Source organism: Ahaetulla prasina, chromosome 2 (genome assembly GCF_028640845.1).
Source record: "Ahaetulla prasina isolate Xishuangbanna chromosome 2, ASM2864084v1, whole genome shotgun sequence".
Lineage (NCBI taxonomy): Eukaryota > Metazoa > Chordata > Lepidosauria > Squamata > Colubridae > Ahaetulla > Ahaetulla prasina.
In genome coordinates this window covers 225,807,184-225,827,851 of record NC_080540.1, presented here as the reverse complement: position 1 = coordinate 225,827,851, position 20,668 = coordinate 225,807,184, and the positions used below count along the sequence as shown (strand labels likewise).

The 20,668-nt window shown below is 39.9% G+C and overlaps 1 protein-coding gene across 3 annotated transcripts in view; it reads right to left on the bottom strand.

Moving 5' to 3' along the window:
* The window catches only part of PTPRD (protein tyrosine phosphatase receptor type D), a 1,472,813-nt gene that overhangs the window by 48,751 nt on the left and 1,403,394 nt on the right, over positions 1-20,668 (bottom strand). For all 3 annotated transcript variants that reach the window (XM_058166456.1, XM_058166457.1, XM_058166458.1), the window contains 3 exons: positions 18,020-18,195; positions 4,214-4,333; positions 3,354-3,508 (listed from right to left, as the gene is read on the bottom strand). In XM_058166456.1, the coding sequence (XP_058022439.1) occupies positions 3,354-3,508; positions 4,214-4,333; positions 18,020-18,195 (451 nt within the window). The remainder of the gene's footprint in view (positions 1-3,353; positions 3,509-4,213; positions 4,334-18,019; positions 18,196-20,668) is intronic.

Here is a 20,668-nt window from a genome sequence, read left to right as displayed (position 1 = left end):
CTCAAATGCTGGATTTGTCCCTAGTACTATAACAGTCGATTGGGAGTACTGAAGTGCTTCCAGGTTGAAGGGAATAGCTGGTGATGTCATCTTACTTGGAGGATGCCTAGTTAGGGTCTCCTTTCATGTCCCCATTAAGCTTCCCAGTGAAGTGGTACCCATCTATCTGCTCGCAGTTACCCGCTTTTGAACTGTTGGATTGGTGGGACCAGGAGTGAGTGACAGACACTCCCGCCACCATGCAGCAGCAATCAGATCTCGAATGCAAGCATGCCGATTGTCAACCCAGCATCCTAACTATGTGAACCCTTGCCTGATGACATTGCTCTTGGTATGAATTTTGCTATTTTTTAACAGGAACACAATCATGCCCGTATATTCAAATATGGAAGAAATTATACATAAAATATGTCATTCCCACTGAACAGTAACAACAAAAATAAAGTTTCTTGATCGTCTAAATTTGTTGTTCTATTCCTTTGTAGCCTACATCAAGGTATTCTACAGTAAAATAATAAAGCGGAAAAAGCACAAATAGAACAAAAGAACAAGGTAAGTACATTTAAAAGGTTGAAAAATAAGAAGGAAAAATAATTATTTAAAGTTAAGAAATATTAAAATATAAATATTAAATGGAATAAGCAGAAGCCAAAATAAATCCTTAATAGAAAAGAGCATCATGATAAAAAATGACAATAACAAAAAGTAAGATATGAAGAAACATATATGACAGAAACATGCGAATGGAGAGATGTGATATCAAGAAAAGCTAATGAGAAACATTACAGAAAAGCTAAAAGTTAAGAATAGTGTTAAGAATGAGCAAACATTTCAGAATCAGCACAAGTATGATAAGACAAATTTAAAGTTGAATTGTAGATATTAACTGAGTATTGGGAAAGTATCAACAATGATTTTTGCACAAAAATTAAGATCAAAATGACAAATTACAGCAATCTTATCCTTGAGCAATCTCATGTCATGCTTTCTAAATTAATTCTTATCAGAACACCACCATTTCTCTAGTTTTACTACTTTTAATTGTACTTTTTTATTTTTCTGTTTTAAATAAAATCTTGCAATGTTGGGATTGTACAAATGCCATTTCAAGGTAGTATTGTAGCTTGTCATCTTTGGGCCACTGTATTGTGACCATTGTTTTAAAAAGATATAACTTTTATTTTTTTTAGGTTTGAGAATCTGAGGAAATGGTTCTTATACTAACTGGAAATGCCAACATTTATAGAATAATTTGTAATTAAAGCTGTTTGGTTGATAGTCATAATACCTGAATGCTCAAATATTCTTTTGGCAAAATTAAAATTCTCTGTAAACATAAAAGCATCTATTTTGGCCAGCATCGTTTTCACAGTTTGGAAACCCATAAGGAGGACATGCATCCAATAGCAGCTTCTCACATATGTTGCTCATGAATTGACACTGAGAAGAGCATGTCTCCATTTTTTCTATCTGATTGATCATTATAACAATCAGTGCTCACAACTGTCCTTATGTCTCCTCAATGTGATTATACTAGTGAACACTACTCTACTTGAAAAATGCTTCCTTTTATTAATCTTCAACCCCCCCCCCCCCTTGAGATTCTGCTTGTTGGATATCCCTCTAATATAGCACCTTATTTCCTTTATTTTTCTGAGCTAAAAATATCTAAATGTTCCTCGCTGGGACTTGCTCCAGCCTCTTCATCAGCACATTTGAGCAGCCAAGAGAAGATGCCTGGATCAGATGTAAGCAAAGAGGAACATAATCATTTAAATGCAATTATACTGGGTTCTGCAATTAATGCCATTGTTTTAAAATTTTGGTTTCCTGTAGAAATGGCCATTGACAATTGCCAGATTGCAGCTGCTTTTGCTTTTGTACTCTTGGTTTGGCATTGTAATTTGTGATGGGTCACAATCATTAGAAAATTTGTTATGTCTCAAAATCCATTGTACTCTATGGGAGAAGATAATCACAACCATCCAATTCCATTGATTTAAATGGAATTGGAGAATGACTAACTCTTTGGATTGGAGCCACACAATCAACTATTTTAAGGGGACAGATTATAGTAGGCCATTCACATATCCTTTAGAGTTTTCATTTGCCTGGGTAGCCAATCATGAAATCAATTCATTCAGTACTGGCCACTATATCATATGTAACTCTTCTTTCTTACTTTTGTATATATGTCAGAAACTTTTTTTCCCCATTCATCAAAATCATATCCATAAATTTCAAATGATTTTTTCGGTGTGATATTAATCCTGATACTCAGGATTCCTACTGTGCTCCTTAACATTGCAAATGTTTGTTGGTTGCATGGCTTGCTTGGTGGCTATTTAGTGTTCTTGTTTGTTTATTATTTATTAATCAAATTAATTATCCAATAATAGGACCTTACTATTTTTCTAGATAAGCGATTGCCCTGAGCATGTAATAGGGGAATCAGTAGTATTTCTCCAATTATAAATGGGATCTTCCTTCTTACTCTAAGTACAGCATTTTAGGATTCTAAAGAACTGGTCTCAATTATCAACTATTGTGATAGTCCTCTCATTATTTGAAGAAGGCCATCATATTTTCCTCAAACTTCTCTTTGAAGGTAAATATACACACATCCTATTTTCACAATATTAACTCTTGGTAATAAATTCATTTTTCATTCAGCTATATTTCTACATTATGCCATCTAGCTCATACTTAAAAATAATGTCAAGAATATTTTACCAGATGTTTTGCTGTAATCAAACTATATTGTATCTAAAAAATTCTCATTATCTGCTATGGAAGTTATCTAATTAAAAATATGTTGCTTGGAAATAGTCTTGGAATAAACACCTTTTTCTTGAAAAAAATGTTTTTGAAATCATATATCATACCATAAATCTTTTTAAAGTAAAGATGCTGCAGCAAGCAGTATCTGCTTCAGGATGTTGGCATACTTGCATATGCCTATGCCATTCGTGTAATCCTATCACTTTTGTCAGAAATCTGAAAGGTTTCACATGGGTGGACTCTATACCTCTATACCCTGATACATACATTTCAAAGAAAAGATACATTAGATGACTTCTAGGAGAAGATCACAATCCCTAAAATAGAGTAAGAAATTACTTTAAGTTTCTAAGTGATTCCTAAAGTGTGCATACATGAATGACATCCTACCTAGGTTCATGCTGCATCTCTGCTTTTTGTTCTACAATTCTGGCTTGTATATGTAATGAATAAATTTACCAGGCAACAGGAGAAAAATAAATGAAATGCAAAGTATCAAAATATTTAGAATATTAACTTGTGAAATGCTGGCTTATGAGGGTGTCATAATATTATGCAAAATCTGTGCTTACCTGCAGTGTACAACCATTGGTCCAGCATCAGGAGGATTACAAGTTTTAACTCGTCGTAAGAAAGCTAGGAATGGTGTTGGATGTTCTGGAACGCCATGATCTGGCCATGCAGTGAACTGGAATTGTCTAACTTCTCTCTTCTCACTCGATCCATTCTAACATGTAAGAACCTTAGTGTAAATTATTTTTAGTGCCAAAACAGTACATCAGAATGCAAACATCATGAAATCAAGTGAATCAAATTTATTGTTAATCTAAAACTGTTATTTTTAGCCACCTTTTTTATCACAGTCATTAAATATTTCATGAGAATTAATGCAAGCATGGCATTAATATTCAGTATTTTTGTCTATAGTTAAGTTAGATATGAAAAATGATTTTATGTAAGAAAAATGGTTTAATGTAAAAAAAAGGTAAAGAAACTAGTCTAATTTTTTTTTTGGGTGGGGGGGAAGGATGACAGGAGAAAAAGAAGCTATGTACTGTGATTGTCAAGAGGAGAACAAAAAAGAATGTGTAAAAAATTTTTACAACAGTGTTTTAGATTTAATGGTGGAAATACTCCATATGTGTAAAGTTGGTTTAAAACAGCAAGAATTTTATGAAATTTTCTTCTGTGGAAAATTTGGATAAAAGACCCTAAGGACATCTGTTAAGTAAGAGTTTGTTTTAAGGAATTTTGCTGTTAAATTGCATTGCCCTATACATTCTTTATGCAAATCAACATTTTGAACATCAGTGTGAAGACCTTTAATTCTTCTTATACAGAAATCTGAACACTTGCTTGTGATACTGGCAAAACGTAAACAGCAACCTTGTTCCATCAAAAGATACTCAATACTTACATAACACAAACTTACCTTATAAAGGGCAAATGTTCTAACACAGTATGTTGCCAATTCTACGGTGTCCAGCAATGTGACTTGAATCAATCCATATGTTTCTGTTCCTCTGCTTGGCCAATACTGATCACATTTAACCTGCAAGAAACAAATCAAGTATGAGGGGGGGAAAATGAAAGATAAAGTAAGTGATGCTACGTTACTGTAAAGAAGTGGAAAACAAATGGAAACCAGCTAAAGAGAAGAATACTAAGTTGAGATAGGAGAGAACCAAAAGACCCCCTAGCTGTCGTGCAAATGATCCAGATCATCCAGAAGGAGAGAAGGAAGGTATGGTTCATTTGGGGAACATTACTGAAATAGCTTTTACAGCACTCAGCATGTTGTGTGAGACAGTGGGAACTTAAGTCAGAATACTATAAGTTTTATAGGGAGATTTCTTACAGTGAAGCAAGACCTTTAATGAAGCTTTATGAGTACTCTTGGAATTCCATGGTCCAGATGGTATGTCTCAGCACAACTATATAAGAATGGAATTAAGAAAAAGAACATTCATGAAACTACTTCCTCTGATAAAAGACAATGCTTCCCCAATTTATTTTTGTCATCCTTAGCTGGTAGGTGCCCACTGAAAAAAAATAAGGCACGTTTAGTTATTATAAGAAAAAGCATGGTATATTGTTATAGCTGAAGCAGAATTGATTTCTAATTGACCTTATTTTTATTTTCACCATGGAATAGATCTGATGACCTTACTGAAATTTAGAATGTCCACTTCCATTTCTACATTATTCACTGTGCCCAGCTGCTGATAGTTCTGGTTATTTTTTTCCCAGGTCTTCCAGGCAGGCCGCTACATTTGAAAGCATCTCTTGATCTCTCAAGTTGGGAGACAGTTGGCATTACTCTGCTATGGCAGGGAAAATGGTTTTTCCCCCTCCCTTCCCTCTTAAGAAGCAGACAGAATGCTTAAAAAAAAAATATGTGTGTCCAAATGTCCTTAGAAATTCAGTTTTAAACTTTATCAGCCAATACTAACAAAGAAACCACATAGCTGAGATCAAATTTATTAGCTAAATTTCAAATCATGAAATAAAAATAAAGCATGTTCCTTTTAATTTTATACAAATTATAATAAAACATTCAAGTAACTGCCAAATATGCCAAATGTCTAAATGACACTATCTTATAAAAAGTCTCCACTGGATTTCCTGCATTTGATAAAAAAAAAAAAATGACTACCTGCTGAAATAAAATCAGTAGGGGTTGAATGACTTACTTTCCCATATGAATGAAAGCTGACACCTCTGCAGAACTGAGGAATTCAAATATGTACATTTATTACTAGAGAATATTCATGAACCTTCACACTCCAGCAAGCTATAAATATCAAAAGATGGTCCAACTTTGCAGCAGTTGCGCTCAGAAAAGAAATTTCCATATGTAAACCCTCCCCCCCCCACCACCTTGCACAAAAAAATGATGAACATAATCCTTGACATTCAAGGGTAGACAGGCAATTTTCTGGTACAAAGATTTAGTCTCAATTCTAAAAGAAAAAAAAAATCCTGGGGAAGTACAGAAGTAAGATTTTTATTTGCCTTCTTTTCTTCAGCACCTTGGAGAGACCTCCCAGCATTACAGGGTCTCAACTACTCTTCTGTCCCTTTAAAAAAAACCTGTTTAAGTGTATTTTCAAACTGTGATCTGCCTCAGCCACCTGTTGATCTTACAAGGATGAATACTAATCACCTCCATGCAGTTTTAATATCTGCTGATGTATTTGGCATTTAGCATGACATTTTCTTTTGAAGATTCAGTTTGATAAGCTTTTCGGTGCTTGGTTATTAACTGCTAGATTACACTATCAGTAAGGAAATAACAGTAGAAAATTAACTTACAGTGTTATTCAGTAAAACAGCAGCACATCATGGATGTAAGATTAAAAATAATTGCACCATCCTGACTCTCAATTGGCACACAGTAAGGATTCTATTGCACTGAGGAATGCCACTCATACACAATATAAAATGATTAACCTGCCACTGGATTAGAAAAAAAAATTGGCTTCATACATGGACTTGTTCTAAAAGAACTGTACACTTAGGAATATGAATATGACACACTGATCAGTCTGTTACCATATAGCATCAACTGCTAGAAATCATCCATCTAATAGAAATCTAGTTTTCAAAGAATTTTTGTGGCCAAGACCACAAGTAGAAAAAAGTATTCATTTAAATTGCTAGACCTGTATATACTGTATGTGCGATGTGATCTGAAAACAGATTAGATTTACAACAATATCCTGCCATACTAAACTCAAATCAAATCCAAATAGCAAGGATTCAAAAAATGATGAAACCAATTTCATGGCAAAATGGACTTTGTCTTCTTCTCCGTGTCCTCTGATGTCAAGTACAAAGATACAGAAATATTAAGAGATGAGGTGAAAGCATGATTGGAAAGAGTATTGTCCAATGAAAAGTTCAAACAGATAAGCAGAATGCTTCCATTGCACTAGGACAAAATTAAATATTATTCTATTCTTTAAGGGCTGAAAGGAGTAGCATCTTGCTGCCAGTATTGATAAGGCTAAAAAAAGAACAAGACAGCTAAGCTCTTTGGCTATCAGGCATCACTTCTACAAGCCAAGATCATTAGCACTATGTGGACTCTTGGTGGGAAGGTGTCTGGAAGGAGTAGAATGGCATTTTCTTTTTTCTTTTTCACATCATTGTCATAGGGTTAAGAAAATTACTTTGCCAATCCTGTTGGCAAAGCAGTATTAATGAAAGAGGCATGAAAGGCCTGGAATGGGAATAGGAAGTCACCTAAAAGACACATTCATCCTTAGGAACGCAAAAGGTACTTAGCTGTCCCAGGATCCAATACCAATCTCTATTTTTATACTCTATTATGTAATATATGGACAACATATAGACCCAGTTGTTAGTGCTCAAGATCAATTTCTGTTACTGAAAACTATATGGATATGTAATGGCTCCAAATCACCAATGGATTCTGTATCTAATCAAATGTCTATAGTGACTTTGCATACATAGGCAGTAAAAGAAGTTAGGATCTCTCAGCAGTTTGATGAAAAGGAAGAAGAAGAAAGGGAAAAGGCACGAATCCGTTTTCCAACTTCAATAAATGGCAAATTATGTACACATTCAGGTTCAGAAGGTAACAGGACTCCGTGTAGCTCACCTCAGTGAATAGTGATGCTGGCCACATGATCACAGAAGTGTCTTTGGAAAATGTTGGCTCTCTTGGCTAGCAAACAGAGATGAACCCTGCCCCTAGAGTCAGACACACCTCAACAGAGGAAATCTTTACCTATTTTTTTTCCTGGCTCTTGGCATGCACTAGAAATGCATTGTAGCTTATCTAGTCTGAGATTTATGTTCAGAAATCTTCTTCTATAGACATATTGTCTCCAGGTGAACAATCACATCTATTTTCAAGCTCAGCTTTGTTTGTCTAAGGACAATTGTATTAATTACCATGAATGAGAAAACAAGGAGAAAGCGCTAGACCCATTCATCCTGGTAGAAGAGACTCACTTATTTACCATACTATCTCTTTCCCAGATAAGGGAAAGTAGATAGCAACCTTATTTCCATAGAATAACAGCTTTAACATGGAAACAATCTGAGATGAGAGTGAGTAAACAAGGTAAAGTAAATTAACCACGACTGTAACACTACACATGGAGATTTTGTAGAAAAGCATCTTACCAAGAGACAACTATTAATGCTTCAAATCATTTGATATATTCACGCCCTGTGACTGTCGGCTGCTTTTAATGCTCTCTAAATTCTTCCTTTAATATTTTGCTTTCATTTTATACAAATAAAACTCATGCAAGTAACAAATATGTTATCAATATTCCTCCATGCATGGCCGTGTGCATAATCCTTTTTGATATAAATTATGCATATGTTAGCAAAGTAATGGACTGATTTTTCTCTCTAAGGTCTGGATTAGGTCAGGTAAGATTTGGGAGATGACATTTAAATTGAAAACAATAAAGTGAGAAGGGTTATAAATAAAAGAGCTCACCTTGCCCTGTAGCTTCCCCGTAGGCAAATAAATGAATAACTAATTCACTGTAACAACCTCATTCAATGTTCTCAGCTGTTGAATATTTAAGTTCTCAAAGCTGGAGGTAGTCAGACTTCTAACACATGCTAATGAGCCAACTAAGTTCATTTCTGCTGATGCTCCAACCTCCCCGCCCCCACAAAGGAAAAAAAAAAGAGATCCCTTTATCTATGCAGCACAGGTTAGAAATGCTGAAGCAAAGCTGCAGGACTGAGCAACAGGAAAGCAAATAAACAAAAAAATGTAATGGAACACAGAAAGATGAAGTCCCACAGCAGACGGCTTTTGCTTTCAAGATCAAGTAATTATCAAATCTGCCAGTGGAGGAAAAAGCTTTTCTTTTTTTGCGTCTATTTCCCAAGCTGGACAGAATACCAAATGGATGAATAACGGACTTTCTGAAATGTCATTCCTATTTTAATAGTAATTTAGGCTTTGATCCAATGGAATCCTTCCATTAGGAGGATAATGGCTGTAAAGGCTTATCACGTTTGTGCCAAGAGAGGCTCCTAAGACATTCCCCAAATCTGTTGTGAAAGGTTGAGGTACTATCTGAGGTGCTGCAGGACTATTGAGTGAGCAGAAGTTGACCTGCATAAGCATGATGTTAATTTAGCTCACACAGTTCATTTTCACCGTTTGAACAATCAGAAAAATAAAAATAAAAATAGACATGTTAAGAATGTTAAGATGCTTCTTCTGCGCATGCGCGTTATGGCGGCGTTTTGAATCTCATGGAGGCGGCGGTCGGGAAGTCCTTGGGCCGCGATGCCGTTCAGCCGCTTGCCTAGCTGCCTGCGCTCTGGTCCCGCATTTACGATCATCTCGGCCGCCGAGAGTGAGGGCCTGGGGCCTCATTGAACTCTCGGCTGCCGAGTACGGAACCGGAGAGGTTTTGGAGCAGCGAATGGCGGCGGCCATGTTGGGGGTTTGGAGACGCCCGGCATGATTCAGTTGATTTTCCGCCGCTCGGGCCGTGGAAGGAAATCAACGAAGGAGCATTCCAACATCGACGGAGGGCATGGAAGGTGGTATGCTGGATACCGGTGTTTCGGATTGCTGCTAATTGTGCTTGCTGGGACGGAATTTGAGGGTAAGAACTTGGAGGGCAGGAACATCGCCTCCCTCCCTCCCTCCCTGCTTGGACTGGAACATCGCCTCCCCATTGCTGACTTTTGCCTCGGCTTGTCAAAATGGGGGGTAGGAACATCGCCCCCTCCCTGCATAGACTGGAACATCGCGTTTCCCCCACGGAGGTTTGGTCTGTCGGCCTAGTGGGGGAGGCAGGGACGGCATGAGGGCACCGGCGGAGTCGTCTTCAATTAAGGACGATAACCGGAATGCGAGGGAGACCTTTCCAGCTTGTGGTCCCCCGGACCCCTACGGACTAGGACCCACATGGTTATCTATCTAAGGGTGGGTCCCGGCGATTTTTTTTTGGATGCGACGATAACATCGCCGACGGCTAAGGATGGACACTTTTCCGCAATTGTATGGACAACTTCTCCAGGAGATATTCATTCGCCGAACTATTACGACTGCGAGGTTCCCCCGCCTCGCAGGAATGGCCCTCCAAGCTATCGAGGGCTTACCTTAACGAAGGGTCTTGGGACCCAGAGAGGTGGCATGCCAAGAAGAGTTTGTGGGGTTTTTTAATTATTTTTTGAAATGGGGGTTTTTGAGGGGGGGGGAGGGATGCGAGGGGTGGGGGGGAGGACCCGTCGGGGAGGGATCCAGCCCCTGTGCTAGTTCGCGACTTTACGCCATCCTGTCTGAAGGCAGGGGGGGAGGGCGTTCCAGGTTTAGAGGGTTGTTCGATCTGTACGGTAAGTGGGAGAGGCAGATATGGCGGGGGGGAGGGGCCGTATCGAGTTATGGGGGCACGTGTTCGATGTCTGAGAGCGATCACGTGCTCCGGCCCCTCAGTCCCCACCTGCCTCGGTGGCCATGATCCCCAGAGCTTGGATCTTCGGCTGATGTTATGTAATGCCCGGTCCGTGGTTAATAAGGCTCCCCTGATTTGTGATCTTATTCAGGGGGGGTCCGCGGACCTCATGGGCATTACGGAGACCTGGTTGGGCCCTGAGGGGGGGGTCCCCCTGGTGGAGATGTGCCCTCCAGGCTTCCGAGCATTTCATCAGCCGAGGGTCCAAGGTAGGGTGGGGGTGGCGGTTGTTATTAAGGAAGATCTAGAGCCGAGGAGACCACTGTTCCTCAGATTGCCGGCTGCGAATCCCTCTGTGTGCGTTGGGGCTATAGGAATCAGTTGGGCTTGGTGAGCGTACCTGGCTCCTTGCTGCGTGACCACAGCCCTGCCCGAGCTGTTGGAGGTACTGGCTGCTGTGGCGGTTGAGACCCCCAAACTTATAGTCATGGGGGATTTCAACTTGCCATCAGTTGGCTTGTCATCGACGGCAGCTCGGGAGTTCCAGGCTTCCATGACGGCCTTGGACCTGATTCGAGTAAATGATGGCCCTACGCACACAGGGGGAGGCATGCTGGACCTGATTTATATCTCTGGACAGTGGTTAAATGATCTGGTATTAGATGATTTAGTAACAGAACCAATGTCATGGTCGGATCATTTTCCTTCGCCTAGACTTCCAACCGCCATTCACCACCGCAGGGAGACGGAACCTATACGGTGGTTCCGTCCCAGGCGCCTGATGGACCCTGAGAGGTTCCAGACGGAGCTTGGGCCATTCCCTGAGGATCTGGCCCACGGCACGACTGAGGAACTGGTCGTGGCCTGGGAACAGGCCGCGGCCGGGGCCCTGGACCGTGTCGCGCCTTTGCGGCCTCTGACCCGGCGCAGATCTCGTCCGGCCCCTTGGTTCTCCGAGGGGCTGAGGGAGATGAAACGCCGGAGAAGACGCCTAGAGAGCACCTGGAGGTCCAGTCGCCCGGTTGATCGGACACTAGTTAGGACCTATTCTAGGACCTACCTAGTGGCAATGAGGGAAGCGAGGCGCCCACGCCCACCCTCATTGCATCGGCAGATAACCGCCCGGCCGCCCTGTTTGGGTGACCCGCCTCCTACATCAGGAGGTGCGGATGACCTTGCAGGGACGAGCCGAGGAGTTTAGTGGTTATCTATACGATAAAATCGCCAGCTGAGGGACGGTCTGGACCGAATGTGGGATGATCCAAGCGAGGGAGAGGAGGCACGTCTTGTTGAACACGCTTTGGGATGAGTTTGACCCTGTGGCTCCCGAGGACGTGGACAGGTTGTTGGGGAGGCTTCACGGCACGACATGTTTACTGGACCCGTGCCCTTCCTGGCTGGTACTGGCCACTCAGGGGGTGACACGAGGCTGGCTCCAGAGGATTATCAACGCTTTGTTGGAAGGGTTTTCCTGCCGCCTTGAAAGAGGCGGTGGTGAGACCCTCCTTAAGAAGCCTCATTGGACCCAGCTATTTTGGGTAATTATCGCCCAGTTCCAACCTTCGCTTTGTTGCGAAGGTTGTAGAGAGTGCCGTGGCGCGACAGCTGCCCCAACACCTGGATGAAGACGTCTATCTAGACCCGTTCCAGTCCGGTTTCCGACCCGGATACAGCACGGATACAGCTTTGGTCGCATTGGTGGATGATCTCTGGAGGCCAGGGACAGGGATATTCCTCTGCCCTGGTCCTATTAGACCTCTCAGCGGCTCGATACCATCGATCATGGTATCCTGCTGCGCCGGTTGGAGGATTGGGAGTGGAGGCACAGTATATCGGTGGTTCTCCTCCCATCTCTCCGACCGTCGCAGACGGTGTTGACAGGGGGCAGAGGTCGACCGCGAGGGGCCTCACTTGTGGGGTCCCACAGGGTCGATTCTCTCGCCCTGCTGTTCAACATCTACATGAAGCCGTTGGGTGAGATCATCAGTGGTTTCGGGGTGAGATACCAGCAGTACGCTGACGATACTCAGCTGTACTTTTCCACCCCGGACCACCCCAATGAAGTTGTTGAAGTGCTGTCCCGGTGTTTGGAAGCTGTACGGGTCTGGATGGGGAGAAACAGGCTCAAGCTTAATCCCTCCAAGACGGAGTGGCTGTGGATGCCGGCACCCCGATTCAGTCAGCTGCAGCTGTGGCTGGCTGTTGGAGGCGAGTTACTGGCCCCAAAGGATAGGGTGCGCAACTTGGGTGTCCTCCTGGATGACCGGCTGTCGTTTGAAGACCATTTGACGGCCGTCTCCAGGAGGGCCTTCCACCAGGTTCGCCTGGTTCGCAGTTGCGCCTTCCTTGATCGGGATGCCTTATGCACAGTCACTCATGCGCTCGTTACCTCTCGCTTGGATTACTGTAATGCTCTCTACATGGGGCTCCCTTGAAGTGCGCTCGAGGCTTCAGTTAGTCAGAATGCAGCTGCGCTGGTTATAGAGGAGCTACGCGAGCTCCCATGTAACACCGCTCCTGCGCAGACTGCACTGGCTGCCTGTGGCCTTCCGGGTGCACTTTAAGGTGTTGGTTATGACCTTTAAAGCGCTCCATGGCTTAGGACCTGGGTACTTACGGGACCGCCTGCTGTTACCACACGCCTCCCACCGACCCGTACGCTCCCATAGAGAGGGACTTCTCAGGGTGCCGTCCGCCAAACAATGTCGGCTGGCGTGCCCCAGGGAAGGGCCTTCTGTGGGGCCCCACACTCTGGAACGAGCTTCCCCCGGGCCTACGCCAAATACCTGACCTTCGGACATTTCGTCGCGAACTCAAGACTCATCTTTTTATTCGCGCGGGGCTGGCTTAAATTGGGTTTTTAAATGTTGAATTTATTAATTTTAAACGGGGTTTTTTAGTATGGTAAATTTTAATTGCTGGGCTAATTTAATAAGTTTTTTAAATCGTATTTTAAACCTGTATATTGTATTGTCGGTTTTTATTATGCCTGTACACCGCCCTGAGTCCTTCGGGAGAAGGGCGGTATAAAAATCAAATAAAATAAATAAATAAATAAATAAATCTAATTCTCCTATATAGCTGGAGCCAACTAGATTATCTAAGTAACTTGTTTAGATATGATTCCCAACAAACAAGATGTTTACCGAATCTTGTGAAAATCACAATCAGTTGCAAACAGTAAAACTCAGAGCACCAAAATGTTTAAGAGCGTTTACACACAGCTTATAAAAAGAGAAACTTCTATTTGCTGTACACGTGAAAAAACAACAACATACTAAGATGACATGTTTGGACTAAGATCACCTGATAAAGCAATTTGTCCTTCTTGCTAATGGAAGTAAAGCAGTTACCAAAGGAGACAGTAGTAGCATTTAGATATGTTTGGAATTAAGGACACCTCTGTAATTTTCAGGGAAAGCTAAACTGTTACCAAGGCTCCCATCAACTTCACCTTGAAAAATACCTGCGCCTGTACTTCATCGGCTAATACCGTATGTAGCCTTTTGACAACAGCCTGTCAAATTCTTTGCACTTCGGATTATGTTGAAAACAAAAAGCAAAAGCAAAACTAGGTGATCCAGTAGGCCCAAGATGCTGGATCACTTAAAGTGTGTAACAGTGTTGTAACATTGTCTTAGTTTGTTTTCATGTTACAAACTGCTCCTGTGGATTAACATATTATCAGATACTAGAACTCTAGTGTTTTAGCAAATACTACATCATGGTTTAAGAAAGTATAGATTTCAATCCTATACTGCTATTTAATTTCAAAAATCAGAACTTATGCCAACTCTATGCTCAAGGCACGGGTATTCTATGAGAGAACAAAAATGTTATGTTGAAAATGCAGAATCAAGAAGTGTCGCACATCTTTCAGAGAATGGTCTCACAGTAGTCTGCACTAATGTGATAAGCTATACTTGTTCTTATATTGAATAGGAATTTCCCCCCCCCTGTATAAAAGTTATATTTATTCCTGGAACTGAGAATAAGAAACAAAATTATGTTTGCCTAGCTGAAAGCTAGTGGACAGGAATGAGCGAATTTAATTCAGATGACCATCAAGTATACTATTGTGGGCAAGAATCCCTCAGAAGAAATCGAGTAGCCTTCATAATCAATAAAAGAGTAGGAAAAGCAATAATGGGATACAATCCCTAATATGACAGAATGATCTCAGTTCGAATCCAAGGCAAACCATTCAATATCACAGTAGGTCAAGTCTATGCCCCAACCACTGGTGCTGAAGAGGATGAAATTGACCGGTTCTATGAAGCCCTACAGCACCTGATAGAATTAACACCAAAAAATGATGTCCTTATCATCATGGGAGATTGGAATGCTAAAGTAGGAAGCCAAAAGGTTACCGGAATAATAGGCAAGTTTGGCCTTGGAGTACAAAATGAAGCAGGGCACAGGCTGATAGAATTCTGTCAAAATAATACACTGGTCACAGCAAACACTCTTTTCCAACAACCTAATAGACGACTCTACACATGGACATCACCAGATGGTCAACACAGAAATCAGATTGACTATGTGCTCTGCAGCCAAAGATGGAGAAGCTCTATACAGTCAGTAAAAACAAGACCAGGAGCTGACTGTGTCTCAGATCATGAGCTTCTTCTTGCAAAATTTAGGCTTAAACTAAAGGAAGTAGGGAAAAGCACCAGGCCACTCAGGTATGAACTAAATCATATCCCTGATGAATATACAGTAGAGGTGATAAATAGATATAAGGAATTAGATCTGATAGACAGAGTGCCTGAAGAACTATGGAAAGAGGTTCGCAACATTGTACAAGAGGTAGCAATGAAAACCATTCCAAAGAAAAAGTAATGCAAGAAAGCAAAATGGCTGTCTGAGGAAGCTTTGCAAATAGCTGAGGAAAGAAGAGAAGCGAAAGGCAAGGGAGAAAGAGAAAGATACACCCAGTTAAATGCAGAATTCCAGAGAATAGCTAGAAGAGATAAGAATGCATTCTTAAATGAACAGTGCAAAGAAATAGAAGAAAACAATAGGACAGGGAGGGCCAAAGATCTCTTCAAGAAAATTGGAGATAAGAAGGGAACGTTTCATGCAAAGATGGGCATGATAAAGGACCAGAATGGCAGGGACCTAACAGAGGCAGAAGAGATTAAGAAGAGGTGGCAAAATTACACAGAAGAACTATACAAGAATGAGCTTAACATCTCTGATAACCACGATGGGGTGGTCACTGACCTTGAGCCAGACATCCTAGAATGTGAAGTCAAATGGGCCTTAGGAAATCTGAGCAACAACAAAGCTAGTGGAGGAGACAGTATTCCAGCTGAGCTATTCAAAATCTTAAAAAACGACACAGTAAAAGTGCTACACCCAATTTGCCAGCAAATTTGGAAAACTCAACAATGGCCACAGGATTGGAAAAGGTCAGTTTACATTCCAATTCCAAAGAAAGGCAATGCCAAAGAATGTTCAAACTATTGCACCATTGCACTCATTTCACATGCTAGTAAGGTTATGCTTAAAATCCTACAAGCTAGGCTCCATCAGTATGTGGATCGAGAACTACCAGAAGTACAGGCAGGATTTTGTAGAGGCAGAGGAACTAGAGATCAAATTGCCAACATACGCTGGATCATGGAGAAAGCTAGGGAGTTCCAGAAAAACATCTACTTCTGCTTCATTGGCTATGCTAAAGCCTTTGATTGTGTGGATCACAACAAATTGTGGCAAGTTCTTAAAGAGATGGGAGTACCAGACCATCTTACATGTCTCTTGAGAAACCTGTATGGGGATCAAGAAGCAACAGTGAGAACTGGACACTGAACCACTGATTGGTTCAAAATTGGGAAAGGAGTCCGGCAAGGCTGTATACTATCACCCTGCCTATTTAACTTATATGCAGAGCACATCATGAGAAAGGCAGGGCTAGATGAATCAAAAATTGGAATTAAGATTGCCGGGAGAAATATCAATAACCTCAGATACGCAGATGATACCACTCTAATGGCAGAAAGCAAAGAAGAACTAAAGAGCCTCTTGATACGAGTGAAGGAGGAGAGTGCAAAAGTTGGCTTGAAACTCAACATTAAGAAAACTAAAATCATGGCATCCGGACTTCTCAATTCCTGGCAGATAGATGGGGAAGAAATGGAGGTAGTGACAGATTTTATTTTCCTGGGCTCCAAGATCACCGCAGATGGGGACTGCAGCCAAGAAATTAAAAGACACTTGCTCCTGGGGAGGAAAGCTATGGCAAATCTAGACAGCGTACTAAAAAGCAGAGACATCACCCTGCCAACAAAAGTGCGTATAGTCAAGGCGATGGTTTTCCCAGTTGCAATGTATGGCTGCGAAGGCTGGACCATAAGAAAGGCTGAGCGCCAAAGAATCGAGGCCTTTGAGCTCTGGTGCTGGAGAAGACTCCTGCGAGTCCCTTGGACTGCAAGGTGAACAAACAAGTCAATCCTATAGGAGATGAACCCTGACTGCTCTTTAGAAGGCCAGATTCTGAAGATGAAACTCAAATACTTTGGCCACCTAATGAGAAAGAAGGACTCACTGGAGAAGAGCCTAATGCTGGGAAAGATTGAGGGCAAAAGAAGAACGGGACAACAGAGAACGAGGTGGCTGGATGGAGTCACTGAAACAGTAGGCATGAGTTTAAATGGACTCCAGAGGATGGTAGAGGACAGGAAGGCCTGGAGGAATGTTGTCCATGGGGTCGCGATGGGTCGGACATGACTTCGCAACTAATAACAAGCTGAAAGCAAATCCGATGCTGGAGCAAATAAAGCCTGTTTGCACCAAAACAAAACAGAAATTGCTAAAAAAATTCATCCTAGAGTGGAATCTACATTACTAATAGATATTTGAGAATTACAATATTTATTCAGTTTGGATATGCATGTATATAGTGCATAACAACGTCATAATTATGTGTCTATATAGGCTGCCAATTATTCCCATAAAACATATAGTAAGACACAAAGAATAAAAAGGCACAACACATTATTAACAGTTTTTTCATAGAAGTATTAACCATTCCTTGATAATGATCTTATGTATGTATGCATGTGTGTATTAAATTTGTTGGCCGCCCATCTTACTGCAGGCCAACTCTGGATGGCCAATAAATTATTTATTATTTTTGATATGCCACCCACCTCTCCTGTAAGGTAGTCACCTGTGTGGTTATCTATGATATAAATAACTAGCTAGCTCCATTCACTTTTCATAACTGTATCCCATGTCTCTATGATTGGTAAAACACTGATGTGGTAAGTTTAGGAGTACTTTTAGTTTCAATAAAACTTATAGTTTTCCTTGCTGAAAATTGGTAGTACTAATAAACGAATGGATTGTGGGGCAAAACTCTAGATTTACAAGAGTAAACTATATGTAGACTGCAGTTAAAAATCAGTGTTACTGCATTTTCTATAGGAACTGATTTATCACGGACAAAAGAGCTCTAAAACTTCAAAGATACTTCATGTTGTTTTCCTCTTCTACACAAAACCTCGATGAAATTCAGTACACTGTGTTTCAAAGTTTCCGTTTCTGCCTGGAGGATAAAGTTGATGCATCAAAACAAAATGGGAACAGTGTTTGTAAGCTGAATGAAAATAAAATTTAGAACATTTTATAGTGTTGTCAACTTGAAAATTGCTGAACCAATCAGAACAACAATCGGAAAACTTTATAGAGCATGGCTGTCCTTGGCAACTTTAATATTTGTGGACTTAAAGTTCCAGGATTCCCCAGTCAGTCATGCTGTGAGAGACAATTCTTTAAAAATAAAAGAAAGCTTACTGAATTACATCAACCACAAAGAACTTTACCCTAGATCTTTCCTCTAATTTGGTCATCATGACAACAGTGGCACTCCTTTGCTCCCACATCATTCTCCAGAAATCTCCAAAGGTTTCGGGAAGAGCTCCTTGGGTTGCGATGTAAGCGTTCTGCTTTCTGTAACCATCTATATAGTTAGCATTTATATAATCACTGCCAGGTATGCCTTAAAAAAGGGAAGAAAAAAAGAAGACATGATTAATTTTAATTCAACTATGAATAGTAATTTTTATGTTTATGCCAGAACAAGGAACTAGGAAATGCTAATGTATTGTTGAAGATTATATAATAAAAACTTGACAACCTGTCCAAATTTATCTCTGCCCAACAAAATTAAGTTGAGGTTATTTTGAATTTCTTTCTAACCCTTGATTTAATCCTTCTCTAGAACCCCCTTCCATACCTTCCCCAATGTCATTTCTAAATTCCTTTATAAGTGTACATAGTTTGTTGCCTCAAGAACTGAGGTTCTGAAGTCAGAACTGGAAAAGCTTCTTGGATGAGAAGCGAAATGTCTTCAAGGTAAAACAAAAAAAGTCCTTTTGGAAAAAGTACCTTTGGGACAACTATGACCTGAATGACTGAGCATCTCCACAGACATTTTGAATCAAAGAACTAGAAAAAAATTGGGAAACTTCTTTTGGCTCAAATATGCTAATCTTTCTAACCAGTGCCTTTTTCTTGTTTGTCAGCGGTACATATTATAGTTTCAGGACTGCATAAAAGTATGATTCTAGTGACTTCTAAAAATTGCTACTAAAAAGACAACTTTATATAAGGTAACAGAAAAATAAATAATTTACTGACTCTAATCATATTGTGTATATTTTATGTAATATAATAAACCAAATCAAACTGTTTTTCTTCCCTTTTTTAATGCATTATTTTGTGAAACTTAAGTGTATGTATGTCATGCAAAGGCCAAATGTGACATTTATAAAAGTAATCCACTATTTATCAGGATTAAATTTTAGGCTAATTGCTCTGTAACTACATAGTTTTTACATTTCTTACATAGAAAGACATCAATAATTACTAAATATGTTAAATAACTATGCATTTACGAATACATACATGGCATATGACATACATGTCAACTCCAGGAATTCAATATATTAGTTATATATTTATAGAGAGTTACAGCAATGAAAAACAGGAAGATTTTAATATATAGTAAGTTGAGGGCTACATAATATATATGTAGCCCTCAATATATGACCACTATAGAGCCCAAATGTTATGTTGTTAAGTGATAAATTTGCTAAGTGAGTTTTGCCCTATTTTACAACTTTTTTTTGCCACATTTGTCAAGTGAATCACTGAAGTTGTTGAATAAGTAAGATGCTTGTTTAAGTGAACCTGGCTTCCCCATTTTCTTTGCTTGTCAGAAAGTTGTAAAGGTGATCACATGACCCTGGGACACTGCAACTGTCATAAATATGAGCCAGCTGCCAAGCATCCAAATGTAAATCACATGACCATAGGGATGCTGCAACTGTCGTAAGTTTGAAAAATGTTCATAAATCACTTTTTTTCAGTGCTGTTGAAACTTGGAAGGTCACTAAATGAAAATGTTGTAGTTCAAGGACTACCTGTGTTTCAGACCTTTAAGGATAGATGTTTTACATAATTGCATATTTTAATGAGTTTGTTGTAATTTATATTGAATAGATTAATTAATTTGAGATTGCAGCTGAAATGAAGATATGTCACTTTTCTTAAACACTTACAAACCTAATGATAGGATTTAATTATTAAAATGGTGAAGAAAGTCCAAAAAAATCCAAAAAACACTGAATTTTCTTCACTGATCTTCTGTGATGCTGCAGTATTTTGTTTTAAGAAAAAATATATTGCAGCCACATTCAGACAATGTTGGCTCAATACATAATCCCATCAAAATAAATGGAAAATCTTGAAAGTCAGAAAGGAAAAAAAAATCCAAAAGTCCCACAGAATGATCTCATTACAAGATTTTTCATATATCCCCAATTCTCATTTTCCACTAAAATACCTTTGAAATAAAACGCTGACCTATTTTGATCCTATTAAATTTCAACAGACTTTGGACAGAATTTTTAAATTGTATAGATTATTTATGAAATTCGCTTTGACCTGCGGTATCATACTTGGTGCCACTGAATATTGATAAAGATTTTTTAAAAAACCTGCAGTATATTAGAAGAAACAAGTTGCAGTCAGAATTTGAAGTTGTCAATGCTAGGGGGAAAATGATAACCTTTCTATAGGTCATAGATTCTTTCTGTTTTTAGAATGAAGAAAAGTGAAGAAAAAAAGGAAAGAAAATGATCATAAATACTAAATATAAATAAAAGGAATTGTATACTAATTACCAATATCTCATTCTAGCCCTCTTTCTAGCATATCTGTATGTACCTTAAGTACCTTAGAGAAACCAAATGTTGATTTTAGTAGGCTGTTATAATCCTGTCTTAGATACTTAATAACATTACCTATTTTTAAGAATTAGCAACTCATTCTAAACTACAGTTTAAATTTAATTCCAGATATAATCCCATTGCAGTTGGTGAAAATATAGTTCTATGTATATGTGTGCACAAGATTGCCATTTTATTTTGTAAGAGCTAATGTATCCGTAAGACAAAATATTTTGAAAA